The 14,080-nt window shown below is 42.2% G+C and overlaps 1 protein-coding gene across 1 annotated transcript in view; it reads left to right on the top strand.

Moving 5' to 3' along the window:
- Window positions 1-2,453: 2,453 nt before the first annotated feature.
- Window positions 2,454-14,080, top strand: part of ERGIC1 (endoplasmic reticulum-golgi intermediate compartment 1) — a 39,948-nt gene continuing 28,321 nt past the window's right edge. Inside the window, exons 1-2 of the mRNA XM_019473780.1 lie at window positions 2,454-2,571; window positions 9,404-9,476. Of these exons, the coding sequence (XP_019329325.1) occupies window positions 2,454-2,571; window positions 9,404-9,476 (191 nt within the window). The remainder of the gene's footprint in view (window positions 2,572-9,403; window positions 9,477-14,080) is intronic.

Consider the following 14,080-nt stretch of genomic DNA (forward strand, 5'->3'; position numbering starts at 1 on the left):
GCGTTCATCCATAAGATCTCAACTGAGCTTTCCTCCCTACCATCCAGGCTGCTGTCATTGCCTCTTTCGCATACGTTGTCCACTCTTGATTCTGTGTTATTCCTCAGTGTCTGTCCTTATCTAAAAATGTGTTAATTCTACAAAACAAAGCCATTAAAGCTTTATGCAGTTCTCCTGGGTTGTTCTGTACTCTTCTTGTATGTGCCTCTAGACTGTAAGTTCAAGGCTGAGACGCTGTTTGCCTGATGTTCTTTGCCTAGCAAGCTGTGTATGTTCACTGTGCTCAGACATTAAGTGATCCTTAAAGTGCGTTGGGGCCTCATGTGACAGCTGTTGCGAATGTGCTGCACTGTGCTTGCTGGGAGGCAAGCCTGTAAGTATAGACCCAAGAGTTCTCAAAACTCCAGGCAAATCAGATCCAGAGACCTGCTTAAAGCCCTTTTTAGATGTGTGTCGTGGTAGTTGAAGAGAGAGGGAATGTAACGTTGTGGTAGAAGAGATGGGAAGCAGAGTAGCACAGAGAGGGTGGACTGCCTTTGAAGCACTTAAAGCCAGGCGACAAATGTGGCTGGGAGCCATTGATCGCTTTCTGTAGTGTCTTTGCCTAATCCTAGCTTATTTACGCCATGTAAAAGTTAATTTGTGGGGTTTGAGTGTTACTTATGTGACTAAAATGGCAGTCTGAGGGGAGAGAACCCTGCCATGACGTCAACTTTCCACTGAGTTATTTAAAAAGCTAGATTTTTATTTTTTTTAATCCTGTGATGGGTCATCATTTTAATACTAGTAAATATTTCTCATTGTAAGAACAAATTTCCTTTTATAGTATCCACATGCTGCTGTTTTTACTGAATCCAGCATAGAGCTATTTCCTATTTCTAATTGTTCACTCACACTCAGCAGTTCTTGCGTGTTCATGTGCGCGCTCTCTCTCTCTCTCTTTCTTTCTCTCTCAGCTTTTTTAGCCTTGTTGATCTATTATTGTGAATTTGGCGAGACAACGCCAGCTTTCAGTGTTTAATGGGCTGTGAGCAGGAACCATCAGCTACTTCCTCTGCCTGTGAGACCATGATGTCATCACCTGCTCTAGCGTTACCATCCACTGCTGCTGTTGCTTTGGTGTATGTGGAAAGAATGTAAACAGCACTTTCCAGATGTTCCCAGGGCAGCTGGAGAGCCATAAATGGATTGTTTGGTTCAGGAATATTACTAATCTATTTAGGAGATGGCAGTGAGTAGAGTCGTAAAAACCTATAGCTCCAATGCATATCCTGTGCAGCATGCTCTGTCAAGTGTATCACAGTGGGTTGTTGGAACGGTTAAGTGATTACATAGCATGTTCAGGACTTGAGCTGGGTAGGTGAACTATCTTTATACCCGCTCTCCTTCCCTCTCTTAGGTGTTCATTCCCTGAATGAAACACAGCAACAATGTCCTTCTAATCTCATGCAAGGCAAATGCTGTTTTGTTCACCCAGAGTGCCTCCAAGTTGTAAGTGATCTCAACAGATGAAGAGTGAAGAAAAGAAAGATGATCTAGTTTTTAAACTCTCAGTATAATATTTGGTGTAGTAGGAACTACTGAATAAACATGGGGGTGTTTCATCTTGGTGCAGTATAGAATAGGAGTTTGGAAGCCAGTGTCTCTCATGCCTCTCCAGGGCTGGAAAAAGCATCGAATCTCACCCACTTGTGGTATATCCAAAAAAAGTCTGTTTTGGTGGAGAACCAGTCACTTCCTTCTTTAGGGTGTGTGTTTGTTTTTAATGTGTTAATTAATTTTTATTGAGTGGTGGAAAAACTGATGTCAGAGCTGCAATGCGGCTGGACGTGCAGGAACACAAGGTTGTAGGAAATAATACAGCTAACATCATAAGGGCAGTGAAAGTTTAACCATGGAGAGTTTAAAATAGCAAAGCTGAGCCATATGGATATTAAAAGATATGACTGAATCAAAACAACGGTCTAATATTAAACTAGATTTTGCTGGGGGAGTAGCAAACTTCTTGGGTTAACTTCTGCTGTGTATCCAGTGTCCAAGGGTAGATTTCTTGTCTCAACACCTTGATTTCTGACTTTGGTATTATCAGTTTCTGGCTATTGCAGAAAGGGGGCAATATAGATTGAGTCTCACTGTTTTTTTGCCAGGCGTCTTTATTCAGGAGTCTGTAGAGTATCCTTTTCCTTTTACGGTGGTCTATAAACTTGTCCAGCATGACTTCTTCCCTGGCACCTCTCACAGTTCAGATTGCAGAGATCCATGACAGCAAGGCGGAGGGAGTTGGAGAGAAGCGCTTTGGAAATTGGAGCCAAGAAGGAGCGCAGTTACATAATTGTACAAAAGAAAAAGGATTTTTTGTTTTGTTTTTCCTTCTCATATCCTTCTGCAAACTGAAAAAATGTTGTTGGAAAGCTGGATGGAAAAACTTCAGCATCGTTCATCCCTGCGGGGACATGAAATATATTGAAATGTTCCACCTGTTTTATAGCTGTTGCTTTTCCTTTTTCAGGTTTGACATCTACAGGAAGGTGCCAAAAGACCTTACACAGCCAACCTACACAGGGGCTATTAGTAAGTAACACTTCTTTTTGATGTCCTTGCGTACCCCTGGTCTAAAATTAAGATCATTTGGCTTCTCTGTCTCCAGGGAATTTTTTTAATGGGATATTAAACACTGGAAAGGGTATCCTTTGTTGCTGAGAGTTTATTTTGCCCAACCTGTCAGGCCATACTAAACGGCGGAGTAGTTTGCATGGATTCAGAATCTCAACAACAGAAAGTAGTAAAGATACATTGCAATGAATGGGAGCTCCTAAAAGCTAGCGCTGAAATACCCACTCTGCTAGCTACTGAAGTAGCTAGAGAGCTTTTTGCTAGTGTCTTCCTATGAACAGAAGCTGTGAGTCTGCTCCAAACACTGGGGGGTGGTGACTGCAGATTTTTTTACCTCTCTCTGATAGGCATTCCCTCAGTCAGTGTGAAAAACAGCTGGTAACAGTTGGATTCACAGTTAGTGTAGCCAGGCATTTGCTTGCTGAGGAGACTTGAGGAACCAAGCTACTGCAAACAGGGAATCCAGGTTCTGGATCAGTAATGAGCAGTGTGGGTGGCAATATGCAGAGGCCAGCAGTGAAGATGATTTGGGAAACACATATTTCTCTCACAGTGTACTCGGGAGATTCATCTGATGTTGTAGGTGGGACTAATGAGCAGAGACCTTATTTTGTTGTTATTTGTCATGGTTTTAAAGAAGAAAAATTGCTTGGTCAGAAACCACCGATAGCGATCCACTCTCACTCCCGTGTATCAATACATAGACTTCGGCTGATATAAATCTCTTGCCTTGGGCCCCTTTTCCTTCCTTCCTCCTCCTGAGTAATGCAATTTCACACAATTATATGCAGTGAGCGCACTGTGCAGAGTGGTAAACATTGATCAGGTTGATCCTGCCAGGCCTGTAATTAGACGCCTCACGCAGCTTTCCTGTTCCATTGAACAGTGACTTCCTTTGATCATGTAGCTGTGCTCCATTCATCCATTCTTGCAGATGGGTCAGTAGCCTTGTATGTCATTGCTGACATGAGTGATGTCATATCCCTTGGTGACAGCAGGCATCAAATAGAATGGAATCAGTAGCAGTGAATCAATGGACACAAAGGAAAGCCCTTGGTGAGCTAAAGAAACTCCTCATTCCTTACTGTGAGGATGGTCGAAGACTGGAACAGGTTGCCCAGGGTGGTGTGGAGTCTCCATCCTCGGAGATACTCAAAACAACTAGACGCGGCCCTGAGCAACCTGCTTTAGCTGACCCTGCTTTGAACAGGGGAGTTGGATGGGATGATCTCCAGAGGTCCCTGCCAGCCTCAACTATTCTGTGCTTCTGTGAAGATAGCACATTACTCTAAATATTTACTTTCAGAGAGTCCTTGTCCTCAGTGTTCTCCTGACCGCTGAATTACTTGTATGTTGACTCCCTTTTAGGTTTGCTGAAACTGTGAACAAAGGGCTTGAATAAAACTGCTAATTTAGAGGCGTATGAGATTTAGTGTTTTGAAAGAACACTTTGAACTTGTTAGTGATCCTGCCTTCCCTTCTGTTTTGGAAACTAGGAGTTCCCACACTATAACTGGGCTCCCTTTGAGAATTTGTCTTGTTATGAATCACCTGCAAAAGAGTATGTTTTAGAAACAAAAAAACCATCAAAGGCCATCCAGTGTTAGGCTTTCTGATCTGCAGTAAACAGCTCAAGTGATAAGTCTGTTGTGGGAAGGCTTGAAAGCTGTGACTCTTACTTAAAATTATTAGCTGACTTATTTCTCTCTATTGTTATTTGCAGCTTCTCAGGCTTTGATTTTCTTCTCTAACTGGTTCTCCTTCTTTTTGTCAGAGTGTTTTCAGACGGGCTGATATAAGCTTTTGAACCACACAGTCAGCCAACAAGCTGGTGGCTTTGCATGTGAGGATCTTGTGTGCAGCTTTCCTAATGGGCTTTCTGTCTGACCAAGCCTGTGACTTGTAATTTGAAAGCCAGTAATCTTGCGTGTTGTAGGAGGCCATGAATGAGACCAGCCCATTGCCATGCCAGTTTGAAGCCTGGGAAGATTGTGTGATTTCGTGATAAATGCTTTAGGGAAGTCAGCTTGTAATAACATTAGGGGCTTGCGGATAAGGGAAAGTTCTGCCTCATAAAAAATCCTTTTAGGGTCTAGTAAATATGTGAAACAACTATGGCTGCTACTGTATTTTGGCTTTCTTTAAATCTTCCAAGGTTTACAGAGCAGATATAAAATAGCCCGTAGTAGCTGACTATTAATTTAGGCCCTTCCCACATGATTTCTGCTGAAACTTTAGTTCAGTATCACTTCTGGTGCTGAAGGCTTTCTGGAATAGGAACGGATTTACTGCAGGATTCCTACAGTTGTTTTTGGATGGTAAAAAGGCCTTTTTTTAAAAAGTTTGAGGTTTATTAGGGAAGAAGGAATAGATCAGTTTACAGAAGAAAAGAGATGGAAGGTACCAGCTCTGCTTCTGACCACCAGGGCTAAAATGGCCAACTCCTCTAAGAAAGCAGCAGCTCAGGGAGAATTAAGTGTTAGGGTGTTTTGGTGGAGAAGAGCAGGCGATCTCAAACACAGACAAGTTCAGAAGCCAACTGGAGGGTTATTGAGTCTTTCTGTTATGTATGGCTTTGTAATTTCAAAAGTTGCAGTGAACGCGGCATACAAGATATTTCAAATCTGTGTAGCAACCCTTCCGGCTATCAAAAATTAGTAGGAATGAAGGAACCAAGAACAGTCCACTGCAGTTTACTGGAGTGAGGTTTGTATAGAACAACGTACCCACTGCTGTGGACTTCTCTGAAAAGGGTGCAGAAGTTACTTATTCCTTTTCCTCAATAAAAATCCCTTCTTTCAGGCAGCATTGCAATCCCTGCGCCACTCAGCCAGTCATGCCATTGTTGTCCCTCTTCCACCAGATGCTTGTGCCAGTCTTTGCAGGCCTTCCCACCCCTGTGGAGTGTGTCTATGATGCCAGCACATGGCCATTCTAACAGACTTGACTAATGTGGTGACAACTTGGCCATGTTTGGGTATGTAGGCAGCAGCAGCACATGCCCTGGCTGGCTGACAGTTGGCATCTGGCTGGACAGGAGCAGTCTGACTTCTTGAGAGAGGGGCCTGCAACTCAGACAGCTGCTGTAGCAATCCTGCTATTTAGCAGTCAGTGTGGATACATAGTTTGCATGCACATGTTGTATGCACACATGGTGATGTTAGCCAGAAATACTCTATGCTGTTTGGAGGCTGGAGTTTTAAATACACATCAGGAAATATCAAAGTTATGATTCACATGGCATCTGTAACAAGACCCGTTCCTTGCACTTCATAGCAGTTTGCTCCATTGAACAATAAATACTATTAATTTTATGCCTTAATATAGACATGGATCCACATTCTCAGTCTGTATGATGTGTTAAACACTTTGCGTTTCTTTCATTTCTTGTGGGGTGGGGAGGAAGAGTCAGGAATGTACATAGATGGGCTATGTATCAGAAGGGATATGTACAAAAAGGTTAGGCTGTCAAACCTAGCGTAGGAAAAAAAAGCTTGGGAGAATTTCCCATTCTTTTGGGATTACTGATTAGCCAACAGCAGTGTGTTCCAGAGTGTCTAACGCCAGCAACCTTTGATATATTGGTTGTGTTATCATATTGGAGTTTTAAGAAACCTGTCTTAGATGGTCCTTCAAGCTCTGTGGGAACATCACAGTGCTCTTGCAGTTAAGCTAAGCTTTATGCATGAATTGTTTTATTCTGTCTGATCCTAGCCTTTAATCTACTTTCCCAAATATAATACAGTTGTCAAATGTGGGTGGCAGGAACTGCACATTTGCATGGAAGCAAGTAAAGGCCTTCACTATGAAATAAGTAGCTGAAGCACTGTATGTGTAAATTCTTATGCTGGGAACATTGTATATGCCTGCAGCTCCATGCGAAGGAGAGGAGCTCACGTTCTGTCTCTGAAAAAAATGTTGGCTCAAGAGACAGATTAACACATAAGACTTTCACATAAGTCTCATGCCAAAGACATCCCCCTGTCCTGAAAATATGTGTGTACAAGAAGAGTTTAACACAATAGCGGCCATGCTAGCTAGGTCAGTGCAAATGTCCATGTAGCCTAGTACCCTCTTGCCAGGAGTGGTCAGCGGTAGATGCCTGAGAAGGAACATGAGGACAGGTTAAACACGTCGCCAGGCTTCGGTCAGTTGGCAGTTCTGAACTTCTTGAGCTAGAGGTGGTTCCTTTGTGTTTAGTAGCCCTCAGTGGATTTATTCTTCAGGACATGTCTGATTCCTTTTTGAAATCTTACAGACTTCTTTTTAACCATCCCCAACATCCATAGTCAAGAATTTTCAGAATTTAGTTAGGTGTTGTGTAAAGGGAAACTTCCTCTTGTTTTTAACCTCCCCCTTCCCTCCCATTCCCATACTGGAAGAGACAGTAAGTGGTTGTTCTGCATTCATCTCCTTCAGGCTGCTCATGGTTTTATATACCCCTCTCATGTCCACCCTCAGTAATCTCTTTTACAGGCTGAAAACTAACTATGTAGTTTGAAGACAGCATTGAGGAGCTTTGAAAGTCAATCCCTGCCAGGTGTTTCAGGGCATTCTTACAGGATTTTTTAGATATAGGTTAGTGGGATTTTGCTGTACTGTATTTGGTAAGTATTGTCACAAGCCTTCACTGCAAGAGCTGGATTGGAAGATGGATTTGAGGGAGCAAATACTTTGTATACTGGAAAAGGAGAAGATAATTTGGTGATAGAAATGGCAGAGAAGAAAGGTAAAAAAATGGAAAACAGAGAGAAAGCTCTGGGAGAAAATTTACAGTTAGTAGTACCAGGCTTGCATAGAAGTGCTGGAGAGCAGAGAGGTCTAGCTGATGCTGTGGAAAGCCTTTACAGGATGATAACAAGCAGAGGAGAATATGGGAAGCAATTAAAGAAGAAAGGGTTGTCTCTTTGTCAAATGCTCTCCCCTGCATACTGCCAAAGGTCAGAGATCTTGTGTCTCTGCTGTTCGGTGATTTACAGTAAGAAACACTGGATCAACTAGTCTTGTGCCTAGGTTGCTTTTTTTGTGCTGTTATGTAGGTGTATATGTTCTCATAAGAATTTGCTTCTGTGCTTTAAGTAGACCTTTCTCCTCCCCCACGCTGTATGGTGCACCGTGGCAGTGGCTTAGCTGGGTTACAGCAGTGTTGTTCTTCTGTGTCTTGACAGCCAAGACTTGGAAGCAACTGTGTGACCATCTGAGGCTTCTTTTTAGAAATGAATATCCCCTCTTCCTTCCCATTTTCCTACTGGTCTTTGACTTTGTTTTCCCCTTTTCTCTCTTTCTTCATCCTAGCTAATGGATTTTTTTAGCATTTCTTTTAATCCCTTGCACTTTTCAGAGGGTCAGTAAATTAAGCCACCCTTGAAATGACTCTGATGAGGAACGGGAAGCAATGCATTTCTCTTTCCTCAGAACTATAAACTGACTAATCTGAAGAATGAGGCACAAGGCTTTAGGTCACTCAAGGGTCTATCTCAGTATTTGCCTTAAGTACCTCCTCTTTTCTTTCCTTCCCTTGCCTCTCACATTCTCTACCAAGGGAGTTTGGACAGGCTCAATGGTATGATAAAATTGCTCCCCAGCCAGTTATTGCTTGAGCTTCCCGAAGGAATGGGTATTCACGCTGTATAGGTCATGTGGAATAAAGTTGAGGAACAGGGTTTTTCTTATGTATTTCTCAATCCTAATTAGTGGCTATGGTAAAGTGGTCATTTCCAAAGAGTGCTTGGTTATTGTAACTCTGCTGGGATTGAGGGGTGAGCCAGATTGTACTCCTGTTGTCACAGCCCTGGAATAGCATGCCATTTCCTGGTTTACTCTTTTGTATAGTGATTCATGGTGAACTCGGGTATTTTATTTAATACAGATACATCTTGCAGCCCTGTCTCCTTGAGTTGGCACGTCCTTGTCTACTCCAGTCATCCCTGTTCAATAGGATTTACAGCTGTCCTTCCTTCCAGCCCCTCCTGTGTGGGTCAATGACTGTGTCACTGCTGCGTGAATGTCACTGTACAATGTTTTGGATAGCTCCCTGATGAAGAGTAACCAGTAATACGCCAGTTACTTTGGGTTCCCTCCTTTTAACTCTAGGTTGGCATTCTTAGAAAAGACATGGGACTTACTGTCCAGGTACTTCGCATTTCCTTCACTGGGAATTTTCCCTCTCTGAAGAGTCAATATATCGGCAAATGGAGAAATTAGAGAAGTATCGGGCATTGGCTAGGCTAGTCTATTATCGCCGTGTCTCTGCTGTACCAGCTCTACCTAGTGGGTAGCACAGGCTTACATATAGCCTTAGAACTTGACAAAGAACCAAAATGCCTCCTAACCCACAAAACACTGCGTAGCTGACTGTATGCTTTTGAAGCAAGGAGATGTTGATTCTTTTTCCTTTCTGGAGGTTTTAGTAGTAGTGAAATTGCATTTCGAGCAAGGGCTCCAAAGAAATCATATTGTCAAGCAGCTTTGTCAAGAAGGAGGGAGAGCTGGCAGACCAACATTGTGTGCTGGAGATGGAGAACACAGGAGCCGTGGGGAAATGGAAATCATGATGGAAAAGGTAGCCCAAGAATTAAGATACCCAGCAGGATGTTGGGTATTGTCATGCCATTGAAGTCACTGCTCTGATGGCCTCGTCTGGGTCATTGTCTCTAAAGAGTGTTAGTTCTCAAGTGTGTCTGGATGGCATATCCATAGGGGGAATAATATGCCTGTGTGAAAACAGGCATATTTATGTCTTTGTTAAAGATATGAAACTAACCTTTTCCTCTCCTTGCCTCTTTTCCAGTCTCTGTCTGCTGCTGTCTCTTCATACTGTTTCTCTTCCTGTCTGAGCTCACCGGATTCATAGCCACTGAAATGTAAGTAAAACTCATGTTTTCCTTTGTTTGAATGTATGTGCGTATATGATTCTTTACAGCTTTACTCTGTTATCTTGGAAAAACATGCCTGTAATTTCACTAGGTCAGTTAGTTCTCTAGTGGTTTTTGGATTCCTTTTGGTTGAGACCAAATTCTCAGTCATTCGGCTTTTTAATTTACTAAAGTATGCTAGGCAAACTTGGTTCTAAAATACTTTTGTTAGAGAAAACTGTTCCAGACCTGCTTGATCCTTTATTAGCTGCATACTGGATTTCTCTGTTGAGCACAGTGGATATTTTTCATGTGATCACAGATCACATCAAAAGCTTCTGACCCTTTTCAGTTCTCTGGTGATCAGGTGTAAGGTAGTGTGAATACTTAGAAGGTCAATACCAGTCAGCTGTGGTTTCCCTCTTCCTCCTTAGGCTGTTGATTTCTTGTCCTCATCTGAGATTTGCTTCCCCTCTCCTCCTGAATAGGCGCTTTCCTCTGTACTTGTTTGATTCAAAAGTGATTCTCAAAAACTAGTGTATTTTTCATCAGTGATACTCTATGTTTAAATGTCTGGTGCGTACTGGTTGAAACCACATGGTCTGTGCTCCGAGACTGTGGGGTCCCATTGCAGATACGGTGGGATCTCTGACAAGACATTTTCTTTTCCCCTTGCTTCCCTGTGGATAAAATGGGTATCACATTCTGCCAGTCTTCACTGGATGTTTTTGGAAACATGAATTGCATAAAATACAAATGATTATTAGTTTAATGTTAATAATACCTTTTTTTTAATGTCAGAGCTGAATCTCTGATACATGCAGATAGCTCTATTCATACGTGAGTTTTATCTTCTTTCTTTTCGCCTGTTGAGCCTTACTTGGAAACTTAGTTAACAGGTTTTGTGCCTGAAGACAAGTTGTCCCATGTAACCTCTTTGGGACCTTGCTTTGAGTAAAATGGAAATAATTTCCGCTTTAAAAAATATCTCATAGGACAAGTATTTTAGTTATCCGTGGTTTTTTGGTTTTTTCCTGTTCCCATGCTCCTCCTGCCTTGAAGTGAAGTAAACTTTTCTTAGTAACTGTTAACACAGGTGCCTTTGTTCTGGGTTCTAGGAAACATTCTCCATCATCCTGCTGATGTGGCAGTGAGCTCACTAGACTGTGATGCACAGTTCCTGGATAGTTAGGAAGGGTGGAACTTTTGTCAGACTTACGTGATGGTCCAGATAGCAACAGATGTCACTGCTGAGCAAAAAAGCTCTGAAACGCATTGGGCTCACGTGCCGTATTTAGACTGACCATGCTTTACGTTGGCTTCTGATAACCATGTGGCTTTTTCATTGTTTTTGTGCAGCTCTGACTTAGGTCAAGAATATAATTTCAAGAATAATTTTAACCTTGAGTAATGTTTAACCTTAAGACAGTAGTGTAATCTAGCTCTGGCTAATTTTTTATGCCCATTGCACATTTACTTCAGAGATGGTATCTTAGGTTTCTTACTCACGCACTGTTCTGTTGAATTCAGTTCCATGCATTTGCTTGTAAAATACTAGGGCCACCTTATCAACCCACTTCTCTCAGGAGCTGAGTTTTCTTGGTTTTCTTGTTTTAGAAAAATAAAGAAAAGCTAGACAAATTGCTTCAAGGAAAATGGTTATTTTTCTTGCTCTCCTCTTAGATCTCATTCTCTCATCTGGTTTTCTTTTTTCTGTTAGTTAATGCTTTACCAGGGGAATTAGTAATATTTACCTAATTTTGATCCAATTATTTGAGTGCACATGCCTTTATGTAGTGGTAGTTTCCTGATTAGAGATTTCTTTTTGAACAGCAAAATTGTATGATCCTCTGAGGCCTCGTCATGCTTTTTTCCTAACAAGATGATGCATTTTCCGCAAAGATATTGGAGGTGCTGTAAGTTCCTGCATGCTCAGCTGACAAGTTTCTCATTAAAACCTCAGAGAGATGGTAAACTGCCTTTCCCAGCAGGAACTGTGTGGGGAGGAGGTGTTTGTAAGCAATAAAGCAGTAAAATTTTAGAGAGGATGTCATGGAAGAGACTGAGACAAATGAATGCAGGAAACTGATTCGTCATGGACCATCCAACACAATAGCTCACAGAATATGAAAACCTCCTTCTGATGAGTTATAGGTCCTCAAAATCTCTCTTGCTAGGAACAGATCACCCACAGCATTTGTGAATAGGCTCCCCCTGTAACAACGGAAATACTTCAGAAAGTCACATAACAAAGTGCTTCCCAGTTCAGCAACTTCAAAAGTAGAAGTAAACTTTTCTTTTTCCATTTCTTACTCATTGCTTTCTCTTCTGGGAAACACAGTACCTTAATGGTGTTCAAAGACGTTGTGAACCTCTTGTGCTTCCCTTTCAAGTGTGTATTACTGGCAGTGCGTTGCGAGACAGAAGCATGGAGCTCTACGTGGTCTGGAACAAACAGTGTGAGAACTCTGTGCCACCATTTAAACTGGGTGGTAACAAGTAACAGGGGAGATATTATCTCACAAAGATATTTTGAGCCTTGTTTGCCCATGAATCTAATACTTTTAAAGATATGGAAGATTCCTTATGTGCAAACTGTTCAATTCCCATCAACTTTTATTGCAAGCTTCGAGTTTCTTTTGTACTAAGTCTCCTACAACAGATAATCTCTCCCAGCTTGAAGTCAGCCAGGATCTGAATGATTAACTAGAGTGTGCACTTACATGGGGTGAGCTTTCCTGCTTTGCCAGTGCCAGCTGTACTATGAGACTGCATCAGTCTTTCTCCTCTTGTGTAGTATCTCCCTTAAAGTGGTCATGCGCTTGACAAAGCTGGATTGCATGGGGATAGCTGCACATTTTTGATGGCAGGGTGAAATCAAGAGCACTTGGCCTGGTGCCTGACATCAGAGACGTACCAGGTTTGCTGATGTGGACTCACGCTTACCTCATAGCCCTATTATGCCGAGTAATTGTGCATGGTGTGTGTGCACTGACAGCCTGCTTCAGGGCAAGTCAGCAGCAACCTCAACAGCAGTGGTACCCATAGGATTAACTCTCTAACTCTCGCCAACGGGAGGTTTCTTTAGTATCTGCATCTAAAGTGAGAGGTTGGTGTGGTTTGTTGAATTCATGCTGCAGCATGAGAAAATCAGGTCTGCTCCGCACCACGCTAACCCCTAATACTTGCTAGCTTCTACCCACTGTTGGACTTTCTTCTACATTCGAATGACTGTAGCAACTTAAATTCCTGGTATTACTAGAAATCTCAGTTTGGTCACTCTTGCCCAACTTCAAAGCTGTTTTTCCTTGACCAGCCCATTGTCTTAGCGTTTATAGTCTCAACTGCTAAAGACTTGTCTGGATGGCAGAAAGCCAAGAAATTACACCCTCATCTTGAGGATAACAGTCATAACACTAAAACCAAACAGATTACCTATGTGGGGAAGACAGCGTGCATCACAGTAGCTATGTCATAAGTCGTGTGGGCATTTCTAATGAGCGCTAAGATTGCGTCTGCACGGGAGCTTGCTTCAGTTAGGAAGCCGAACTAAGACACTGTGCGCATTACAGCGCCCATGCAGGAAGTTCATGTGGCATAGGTAACGCGCTATAAATGCACATCCTATTTTGCTGCTGACTAGCTTCCTGTGTAGACGAGCCCTGAGTAGGGTAGAAAACTCCTAGTTTCTCATCTTCTAGATTTATTGCGTGACCCTAACAGGCAGTCCTCTGAGCAGCCACGAAGGAAATCAAAGCTTGCTTCCTAGGTGGGGCTGCATCCTTTTCAGGAGAAGGACAGTGAAGGTCTGGTGAGGGAAGAGGTTCTTCTTTCTTTGCTCAGCCACAACCCATCATTGCAGTTAAGGGGAGAGTGAGTTTAATTCTGGAAATCAGGGATCTTCTTGATTTATTTTGTTTGTTTGTTTTCTGTCCAGACTGAGAGTGACTGAAGACTTAGTCCAAAACAAGAACTTAGATCAATCTCCTCATTTCTGTAAAAGACAGGTAAAGAAAAGCAGGTCCATGCTCCACATTTGAACCTCTGCAAAATTGACAGTATCAAACACAGTTGTCCCACTGAGCAAATGACTCAAATGGCTGAAGAAATGAAGCTGAAGTGTTGAATGTGTCTGGTATTTCCTGGGCAGGATCGGTAGTAGATTGAGAGCTGAGAGTAGATTGAGCGCTAGAAATTGCTTGGCATACCTTCAGTGGCCTTCCTCATTCATCTTGCTGTTACGTTACAAATCAAGAACGTAGAAATCACCTATCTCTTTTCTAATTAACTCGGATCAGTGCTAGAAGTTAATAGCTGGCAAGATGATAATCCTGCAGTTTTATCACTGTAATTAGGTCATGAATTATGTTCTGTAGGATCAATAAGAGTTTTCCAAGTATTCCATCATTAAGGAGGAAAGATGTAATTAACTAATCTAGTCTGCCTTGCATTGGCAGCCAGGGGAAGGGGTAGGAGGGTACGAATATGATACTTGTGGTATGAATGTGGCTGTTCAACAGTAATTCATCTGCCACATCTGTAGAAAGCAACAGACCATTCCTGGCAGTGTTTTCTTTTTTTTTTTTTTTTTTTTTTTTATAAAAAAACTTGTA

Source organism: Aptenodytes forsteri, unplaced genomic scaffold (assembly GCF_000699145.1).
Source record: "Aptenodytes forsteri isolate BGI_AS27 unplaced genomic scaffold, ASM69914v1 Scaffold54, whole genome shotgun sequence".
NCBI classification, from domain to species: Eukaryota; Metazoa; Chordata; class Aves; order Sphenisciformes; family Spheniscidae; genus Aptenodytes; species Aptenodytes forsteri.